At 54.3% G+C, this 10,134-nt stretch overlaps 1 protein-coding gene across 7 annotated transcripts in view; it reads right to left on the reverse strand.

Moving 5' to 3' along the window:
* NUP98 (nucleoporin 98 and 96 precursor) overlaps window positions 1-9,541 on the reverse strand; it is a 36,913-nt gene extending 27,372 nt beyond the window's left edge. For 3 of the 7 annotated variants that reach the window (XM_068179180.1, XM_068179175.1, XM_068179150.1), the window contains exons 1-9: window positions 9,524-9,540; window positions 8,545-8,692; window positions 6,449-6,551; window positions 5,953-6,054; window positions 5,605-5,784; window positions 4,752-4,891; window positions 3,153-3,260; window positions 2,387-2,570; window positions 501-664 (exon numbers count right to left, since the gene is read on the reverse strand). In XM_068179180.1, the coding sequence (XP_068035281.1) occupies window positions 501-664; window positions 2,387-2,570; window positions 3,153-3,260; window positions 4,752-4,891; window positions 5,605-5,784; window positions 5,953-6,054; window positions 6,449-6,521 (951 nt within the window). In that variant the 5' untranslated portion in view covers window positions 6,522-6,551; window positions 8,545-8,692; window positions 9,524-9,540. Of the gene's footprint in view, window positions 1-500; window positions 665-2,386; window positions 2,571-3,152; window positions 3,261-4,037; window positions 4,280-4,751; window positions 4,892-5,604; window positions 5,785-5,952; window positions 6,055-6,448; window positions 6,553-8,544; window positions 8,713-9,523 lie in introns of those variants that run through there. The other 4 variants (XM_068179186.1, XM_068179168.1, XM_068179158.1 and 1 more) reach the window with 4 other exon arrangements.
* Between the last annotated feature and the right edge of the window lie 593 nt (window positions 9,542-10,134).

Here is a 10,134-nt window from a genome sequence, read left to right on the forward strand (position 1 = left end):
TGAGCAAGGGAGATGGAAAAGAAACGGAAAAGAAGAATTTCACAGGGTTTTCTGGGAGAAGTCACAACAAATTCACAAACATGGGATACCTGGAGCCAAAGCCTCTAGTAAGATAACGAGTTACAACTACATAGAATCCTTCTGTTGCAAAAGCCCCCAGACGTTGCTCATTTGTCACCAGAAAGCCCAGAATTTGAACTCCCATAGAAGGTTGATACTGGAATGACATTATCTGTGTGAAAACGATCGGAAGCACAGGAGTTGCTAGAGAGCAGCTGCCTGAGGAGGTGAGTGGGTACATGATTTGAGTACAGCTGACTGTTCTCCAGTTGTCAGGAACACAGCTGACTGCCAGGAGGTTCCTCACTCCACCGCAGCCTTCAGAGCTCGGCACCCTGTTTTTACCCCGCTGCAGTGGAATGAGAGTGAGGCACATGCCAAAGCTGCAGCCTCCCGTGGCCAGCAGGAGCAGCTGCAGCCCCGCTGCCAGCCCCTCTTACCATGGTGTTGGTGTTGGGCTGGCCCAGGGTGCTGGTGCCCCCGAAGGAGAAGCCGGTGTTCTGCGTGGTGGTGGCCTGGCCGAAGGGTTTGTTGAACAGACTCGTGGTCTGGGACTGCTGCCCAAAGAGCCCCCCGGTGGTGCCCGTGCCAAAGCCGGTGGTACCTGGGACACCAACAGCAGTTAGAGACCCAGCCCAGCAGATCCACATAGGAAACAGGGTCACACAATATCCTGAGCTGTAGGGACCCACAGGGATCCCCCAGTGCCAGCCCTGCCCTGCCCAGACCCCACAACCCCAGCCTGGGCATCCCTGGCAGCGCTGTCCAAAGGCTCCTGGAGCTCTGGCAGCCTCGGGGCCGTGCCCATTCCCTGGGGAGCCTGGGCAGTGCCAGCCCCCTCTGGGGAAGAACCTTTCCCTGAGATCCAGCCTGAGCTGCCCTGGCCCAGCCCCAGGTGCTCCCTGGGTGCTATCTGTGCTCATCCAACAACCACTTCCATTCTCACAGCCTGGAGGATTTGGATCTGTTCACAGTCAAATTCCACAGACACAAATATCCATTACCTAGGGAAAAATCCTGCCCTGGCAGGGTGGGCAGGCCCTGGCACAGGGTGCCCAGAGCAGCTGGGGCTGCCCCTGGATCCCTGGCAGTGCCCAAGGCCAGGCTGGACACTGGGGCTGGAGCAGCCTGGGACAGTGGGATGTGTCCCTGCCATGGCAGGGTGACACTGGGTGAGCTTCAAGGTCCCTTCTAACCCAAACCATTCTGGGTTTCTATGATCTGTTTACTTTTTAGTTTGCACCAAAACCTAATAAAAATCCAGTTGCTGATTAAATTTTTTCCAAGGTGTAAGAGCCCGTCTGAAGCCCCTTGCTCTCCGTTCTGCCTTCCGATTGCCACGAGAAAGAATCCCTTCCCCCACTGCAGTTCCGGCTTAGAACTGGACACAGTGCAGGTGGAACCACTGAACCATCATGCTAGCTGTTCCGAACAAGGCCTGGCAAGAACTTGGCAAAGACCTGGCATGGCCCCAGCACAGGACAGCCTGATGCACGGCCTGCTTCAAATCTCTGTTCTTAAGCAGAATGAACTCTTGGGGTGACTCCTGTGGTCCTTCGCTGAAGACCCCTCATCTGCCTCGTTACCACCGTGACAGACAAAGATTGAGAACCCTCCTCCCAAGGACTGGGACTGAGACCCCTACTACAGGGAGGGGGAAAATGGTGGTCCGACCAGGAATGACATGACCTGTTTCCCTTCCGTAATTCCAATGGACTTATTCTTCACTGTGCTCGTCCTGCCTTGGTGGTTTCGGTGGACTCACCTGTTCCCCCGCAGCAATCACAGGAGACTCTCATTGTCCTGCATGTTCCCCCCTCTTTCCTCTGTGGACTATAACTGGACCCCTGAGTTGACCAGAACTTCGAAGACTTCCCCGACACGACAAGACGGATCCCCATCGTCCGGACCACTGAGGATCTCGCCTGTGTTGGTAGCTATTCCCATCCCCCTCTTCTCTCTCTCTCTCTCTCTCTATCCTTTTATCTCCTTTCTGACCCCCACTATGGCATTTACCGTTTTGGCCCCTAATAAAGGTGCATTTGTTGTGATTAACTGATAGTCCCTTGTTGTTTGCCTTTTCGCACGTTTGGGATCGGTGAAAAGAACCATCACGACACCCCGCAGCAAGCGGATCGTGACACAAGGGAAAGTAAGAAAACAGATTCCTATGACAAGGAGCTCCACCAGTGAATGCTGGCAATACAACCAGCACAACTCGGAGCTCACAGCAGTGTTTCAACATTTTGCATCACAGAATTCTAAATGGTTTAACAGAATACTTGCACATGCACTCAGGGGAACACCAGGGCCAGGCAGTACTTACTGGTTCCAAAAGCAGTTTTATTCTGTCCGTAGGAGAAACCTGTATTGGTAGTGGAAGAGCCAAAAAGTCCTGTGGCTGTGCTGGACGTGGCAGTGGAAGAGCCAAACAAGCCAGCAGTTGCTCCTGCTCCTACAGGATTGGTAGGCCCTTTCCTATTTGCCTGGTAGTCTTCCAAACGGAGTTCCTAGGGGAAAGTCCAGCTGTTTTTACACAGGACAAGAGCAGGCAAGTGTCCTTACCACACTCACACAGCACCCCATCTTCACCAAGGTGAAGGCCCAAGAAAAGCTGCAACACCCACATTTTTAAAAATAAGGACACCAAAAATGGGACTTGAACTTAGATCAATGTTTGGACTTCAATTTGACATCCCAGAGCCCTTTCAGATATTTTATTAACTATCTGTTTTGAAGGGTCCAAAACCAGCCCAAATGGGAAGGCCTCAGGATAAATCCTTGGGAACACTAGTTTATAACAAACAACTGAGCTCTGCCTGGGATCCTGCTGTTATCTCAGCAGAACAGGGCTGTTCCCAGCAGGATCTCATGTCCTTCTGGCAAGATGGAATTTCAGCTCTTCCCGACCTGCATTAAGCACTTAAACCCAACTGCAATTAACGTGGCGTTGCATTCATTGTTTTACTTGACAACATCACTCGTGTGTGATGCAGACACTGACGGTTCATTAATACTTTTGCATTAACGAGCACAGACAGAAACCGTGGCCCAGAAAGGCCCGAGGCAAGGCTGTGTCCCCCTGCACTGACCTCGAGGGACTTGCTCTCGTACTCCTTCATGGCAGTGATGCACTGGTGCTTGGTGTTGATGTTGGTGCTGACGCCGGATTTCACCATGGTGTCGGTGCCGGTTGGGGGCTGCCGGGAAGGGAGGAAGGGCCAGGTTAAAATCCAGCCAGACTTGAGGGAACACAGCCAGAACTCCCTGCAGATCCTGGGAAATCCTACACCTAGCACACACCTGAGGCTCTGCGTGACTGCTCTGCTCGGGCAAGACCCCACCTGCAGAGCCTCCAGCCCTGGGGCCCATGAACAGGAGGATGTGGAGTTCTAGGAGGAAGTGCAGAAGAGGCCCCAGAGCTGCTCCAGGGCTGGAGCCCCTCTGGAGCCAAGCTGGGAGAGCTGGGGGTGCTCACCTGGTGAAGAGGAGCTTCAGGGAGAGCTCAGAGCCCCTGCCAGGGCCTGAAGGGGCTCCAGGAGAGCTGCAGAGGGACTGGGGACAAGGCCTGGAGGGACAGGAGCCAGGGAATGGCTCCCACTGCCAGAGGGCAGGGCTGGATGGGAGATTGGGAATTGGGAATTGTTCCCTGGCAGGGTGGGCAGGGGCTGGGATGGAATTCCCAGAGCAGCTGGGGCTGCCCCTGGATCCCTGGCAGTGCCCAAGGCCAGGCTGGACACTGGGGCTGGAGCAGCCTGGCACAGTGGGAGGTGTCCCTGCCATGGCAGGGCTGGCACTGGGTGGGCTTTAGGGTCCCTCCAACCCAAGCCTTGTCTGGTTGCATGGTTTTATGATTCCATCATTATTTGTACAGCTGAGGCCTCACCCAGGTGTGTTTACTGATGATCAACACTGGAATTACCCACCAAACAACTCCCAGCAATTCTGCTTTCCGTTTCACTTTAAAAGCAGTTTACCTCAGCTTCTGACATAAATCCTGGAGCCCTGCATGAATTTCACTATCCCCCCTCTTTTTAACAGTGCTGTGGAAGTACAAATCAGCAGCACTGCAAGAGCCCAGGCAGCAGCACAGCTCTGCCCCCAAAGTCTCAGTCTCACATCAGATCAGTCCAAAAATGAAGAGGGATGAGATCTGCATGAACAAGTTTTTGGGGAACAGAATCCCTCCTCCAGCAGGCCCCAGGTAGCCCAGTTCCTCAAGGCCTCTCTGCTGGGCCACCCTCCAGGTCCAACTGCCACAGAACTTTGTAGCAGTTACTGAATCCTGCCTTAAAGGGGACTCGTCCAGAGGAAGCAGGACATCACTCCTCTCCTTCCAGGTCCCATTCCCAGAGCCAGGCAGGCTCAGGAGAGCTGTGTTGATCCTGACCCATCCCAAGATGTCTCTAACCCTTACTGCTGCCAGCATTTGCCATGGATCACCTTGAATTCCACGGCACTTGCTGGGAAGGCTCAGCTTTAGGAGGTCCTTTACTCCTTCAGCATTGGCTCTACACCCAGCAAGCCTGAAATTCTACAGTGTTTGAGAAGGGATGTTTTCAAATCAGTTCAGAACACTTGCACATGAACTCAATTTTTCACCTCAGTGACCAAGACACCACCGAACAACTGCAAAACTGAGTACTTGCCACAGTGAATGGGCTGGACTAAGAAGAAAGAGCAGAACTTACATTAAATTTAATAGTTGTGCCAGTTGGAGCAGCAGTAAAGCTGGTTGGGCCAAAGAGAGAGCCAGATGTGCTCCCAAAGGGGTTGGAAGTGGTGTTGGTGGTCCCAAAGAGCCCTCCACTGCTGGTGCTCGTACCAAAGTCTGAATAAAGCATAAAAAAATAGCAACATCAGTATTAAAACAAACCCAAATTAAGTGTTTAAAACTTACACCCTAATACTTTACTCAAATTAGAAACTGGTTTGAAAATGGAAAGAACAGCTGGGAAAAATAATTTGACAGCAAAGCTGGAAGCTGATGGTGTTGCTAATGCAGCTCTCTGCTGCAGAAGTGTCCTTAACTCAGCACCCCAGAAACACCAGACAAACCACAGCAGCCAGTTTCCTTCTACTCCCGACAAGCAGGAAGAAAATTACACAGAAACTTCATAATAAAGAGAATCTGTGAGGCTCCTTTTCTTTGTTCAGAAGGGGCTGCAAGCAGTTGCTTTTGCCTCATGAAATTACAGAAGAGTTTAACAGCATTCCCTGTCTTCTCCTGGCACAGACAAATCCAACTGTAACTGCTCTGCCACAGGATAAAAACCTAAAATCAAATAGCACCAAAACAGTATTCAGGATAAAACATTCCAGCCAACCACCTTGGGCAATTTATTTTAAAACGTAGGGCTGAAATCACAGCTACAGACTCAGGAGCTTGTGAGCTCCCCCCCAGCTGCTGCGGGGACAGGGCTGTCACTGTATCCTCCAGGAGAAACGCCCCCAGCCCCACCCTGAGCCCTGTCCCAGCCCCCAGGTACATCCAGCTCCCACCGCTCTCCCACCCAACTGCAGAGGGGAACCAGTTTCACTCACTTCCAAAACCAGCTGGTTTGTTCTGTGCAAAGGCATTACTCTGGGAGGAGAAGAGGCTTCCACCAGTGCTGGTGGTTCCAAAGAGGCTGTTTGATGTCCCAGTGGATGTTCCAAAGCCAAAGCCAGTGCTGGTGGAGGAGGTGGCTGGTTGGTTGAACGTGGTGGACCCAAACAACCCTCCTGCAGACAGAAACAGGCTGTTAACCCTTCACAACCGCCTCTGCTTGGGAGCTTTGACAGGTTCGTGCTGTCTGGGCATGGGAGGGCGTTTTTTGGCTACTTTTTGTTGACGATTGCCTGGTTTGGGGATTTTCCCTCTCTCCCCTCCCCTCTTTACCCAGCCAGTACCTGGCTTTGTCTGCGTGCTCCCGAACAGGCTGCCCGTGTTGTTGCTGGAGCCGAAGGCCGAGGTCCCGAAGGCTCCTCCGCTGGTGGTACCAAAGCCAGCATCTGCAAGCACAGCCCAGTGAGCCCCCTCAGGCTGCAGCTCCACAAACAGCCCCCGGAACACACACTGCTCCCTTCCGAGCCTTCCCAGCAAACCCACTACGGATTTGTCCCATCCCCAAAACGCCCCAGCAGCACCGCCTTCCCTAAGCACTGCATTTCCCACTCTTCCCACAGAAGGAATTTCCACAGCAGACATGGAACTCTGGTTGTCAGCCCAAACTGAAAGCTTGGTTAGGGGTGAAGCCTCAGGCTCCTGAAACTCTTCCAAGCCAGCTGGAGCATCCAGCAGCTCCCTAATTCCATCCCACGTGGGATCACCACCTCCATGTGACTCTCTCAGCTGCACTTCAGGAAAAGACACCTCATTAAAAACCACCTTGGATATTTCACTTACTTTGCCCAAAAGTTGAAGTTGTCCCAAAGCCGGTGCTGCCTCCGAATGGAGTTCCAAAGGATTTGTTAAACATTTTCAGGATGTATCAGGTTTTCTTCCTAGATCTGGAAAGCAGAATTCAGGTTTTATTGAAAGCTCACCCTGCAAACTCATTTTCCACCTCCCTCACTGCTGAGGGCAGCAATCCCATCAGAACCCTTCAGCACCAGCCCCTTGGCACCGTGTGATTCCAAAGCCTGCCACAACCCCAGGAGGGGCAAGGGCACCAACATTCCAGTGACACCACAGCTAAGGAGGTGTCACTAAACATCAGTGTCCCTAAAATTAAGGTGTCACCCTTAATTATGGCTGGAGTTCCTGCCCATCTCGGCCCGTGTCCTGGGCAGCAGCGATCCCACAGCAATCCCGGGGGTTTCCAGGAATGATTTTCCTGTTCCACCCTCTTTGCCAGCTGCTTTGAGCACGACAGAGGGGAATGCACTGCACAGGGATTATGGGAATCCAGCCTCCCTCTGGTCCCCACTTCTGCCCTTCCCAGCAGTTGCAGTTCCAGGGGAGTTTTGCTGGGCCCAATTCCCTCTCCAGCTCCCACGGATTATTTACAGCACCTTCCCTGCTGCCTCTCCCCAGCCTCCTCCCCCAGCACAAACTGCTACAAACTCTGCTCCAACTCTCTGAGTTTGTCAACGAACCCACCACAATCCCCACAGCTCCTTGGGCACACTGTCAGGGAACTGTGGCGTGTTTTCCTGCAGCTTCACCACTGAAAATTTCATTAGCCAAAAACGCGCCAGATTAACAAAAAAAGCCAGTACTACCCCAAATAATGTTCATATTATCCCCAAAACAGCAGTACTAGCAACAAAAAAAAGATAGAACTAGAAAAACAAAATGCCATGTTAACCCAAAAAAGCCATATTAGAAGAAAAAGCCAAAGTCAAAAAAAAGCAAGTATCACCCCCAAAAATGCCATGTTAACCAAAAATAATGGGTGTAATGATCCATGAAAAGCCGTATTAGCCAGAAGAAAATGAAGAAACTAACCAGAAGAAATATGCACTACTAAAATAATGTCCCACTAACAAAAACAAAAACAAGCTAATATTGCCCCACCCCACACTCCTCCATATTCAGCAGGAAATGCAGGAATTCCCCGACATTCCCAGGTACTCCCTGGCAGCAGTAGCCACACACAGCACTGCAGAATGAAGAAGTTCAGCAATTCAAGGATGGCCCACAGCAGGAATATTCCCAAAGCCAGCAGTTCCTGTTAAAGCCAAAGCTGCCCTTTCCCTGTGCCCAGGGCAAGCACAGAGGGACTGGGCACTGCCCAGCACAGCCTCCCCCAGGGAAATCTCTACATCCATCTGCCCATCCTTAAAACTGAAGTGTTTGTTTCCCTAACACCAACAGCACTTCCTGGGAATGGCCAAATCCGGACTGGGAGCAGCCACAGCCATCCCTGCACAGCCGGAGACTAAATCAGCCCACAAGAACCAGCCCAACCCCACACTCCCCTGGCAGAACCAAAAAGATGATTTTTAGCGCCACCTCCAACTACTCCAACAGACACACAGCACAATTTTGCAGTGTTAAAGGTCTCCACACATCCACAGGCAAATCCTTACAGGCGTCATTTGTCACAGGAAGAGGAATATCAGTGAAAGGATCCTGGTAAAAGCCAGGAAGAGCTGCTCTGACAAACTCTCAGAGCTCCCCGAGCTGAGAGGAGCTCCTGGGAGAGCTCCTCTGGCACAGGGCAACACTGCAGCCTGAGCCCTCCCAGCCCAGAGCTCTGAGTGCCACCTCCAGGGGACACCTGCAGGGATGGGCACTCCAAAGCTCCCTGGGCAGCCCCTGCCCAGGCCTGAGCAGCCTTTCCAAGGGGAAATTCCTGCTGCTGGCCAAGCTGACCCATCAGGGAGTTATGAGACTGGAAAAGTCCACCTTGCACATCCTTTTCTCCAGGCTGATCCCCGCCAGCTCTCTCTCCACCAGGACCTGCTCCCAAACACACCTCTCCATTCCTGAAGAATACTTTCAACCATCTCCCCTTGTCCCAGTGCAAGCCCCCCTTTCAGGCCAGATAAAAATCCCCTGCACTTTCCAGCTGTCCGCTGTTGTGACTCTCAGCCTTATCTGCAAACTCACAAGCCACTCATCTTCTGTGGTTCCTCTTTCCTAAGTCACTGCTTTCACATCGCCATGAGATCACTAAACGCCAAACTCTACCTAAGAAGAGAACTAAAAATTCATTTTCTAAGAAAAAGCGGGTTATCAAAAGATTTCCCCCTCCCACAGTGTGCATTTTGTTCTACTTCAAACCCACCCCTCCTTCCCTGCACCTCGAGGGCTCTGTCCAATTCTGGTCCTGCAGGAGAGACCTGGAGAGGCTGGAGCGTGTCCAGGGCAGGGAACGGAGCTGGGAAGGGGCTGGAGAATTCCTGAGGGAGCTGGGAAGGGGCTGAGCCTGGAGCAAAGGAGGCTCAGGGGGGACCTTGTGGCTCTGCACAGCTCCTGCCAGGAGGGGACAGCCGGGGGGATCGGGCTCTGCTCCAGGGAACAGGGACAGGAGGAGAGGGAACGGCCTCAGGCTGGGCCAGGGCAGGCTCAGCTTGGCCAGTAGCAGGAATTTCCCCATGGAAAGGCTGCTCAGGCCTGGGCAGGGGCTGCCCAGGGAGCTTTGGAGTGCTCATCCCTGCAGGTGTCCCCTGGAGGTGGCACTCAGAGCTCTGGGCTGGGGACAAGGTGGGACTGCATGGGCTGGGAGGGCTTTGCCAGCCCCAGGGATTCGGGATCTGTGAACTGAAGAGCTGGACCAGAATTAGTAAAACTCGTGGGTTTTACACAACATCCGTCTCCCACTCCCTGCAGCCCCAGCTGCGGAGGGACCCCTCACGCTAAAAGGCTCTAATTGAAGTTTAACAGCAACAGCAGAAAATCCCCCTGAACCCACCCAAAGAAACTCACGCCATCGCCACAACTTCCAGTCACATGTAACAACCGAGCTTTGAACTACAGCTTGTGAGCACGACAGTAAATAACTCCCGGCCCCGGGGACAGCCGGGCCGTTACCCGCATCCAGAGCCGTGCATCCCGCGCGGAAAACACCCGGAATCTCCAACCGGACCCGCACCGGGACAGCCAAAAAGGCCTCAAAATCCCCAAAAGCGGGCAGGTACTCCGGAGATAGCCGGGGCAGGGCTGCCGAGAAATCCCACCCGCTCGCGGCCTTCGCGCCTCCCTCCCGCCCTTCCTCCGTCCCGGGGCCGCCCCGCGCCCCCCCACTCCGGGACCACCCGGTCTCCCGGCACACAAGGCCTGGCGGCGGCGCCGCGGCCACGCCGGGAGGGCAGGGCGGCCAGGCCGCGGTGCTCACCGCGGGTAGCGGGCAGGGCGGCCCGGGCAGGCGCCGGTGCTCAGCGCGGGTGCCGGGGAGCGCCGCTCGCAGCGGCCGGGCCGGGCCGGGTCGGGCCCGCGGTGCCGCCGCCGCCTCACGGGGCCGCAGCTGCGTCACAGCCCGCGCGCGCACTCCCGGCCTGCCCCGCGCGACGCCTCGGCCCCGCCCCGCCCGCCGCGCTTCCGCCTCCCATTGGCCGCGCCCCTCCGCTCTCGCCCCGAGCTCAACGCTGATTGGGCGAAGGGGCGCGGCGCACTGAGCGCCCATTGGCCGAACGGGCGGCGGA

Source organism: Anomalospiza imberbis, chromosome 2 (genome assembly GCF_031753505.1).
Source record: "Anomalospiza imberbis isolate Cuckoo-Finch-1a 21T00152 chromosome 2, ASM3175350v1, whole genome shotgun sequence".
Lineage (NCBI taxonomy): Eukaryota > Metazoa > Chordata > Aves > Passeriformes > Viduidae > Anomalospiza > Anomalospiza imberbis.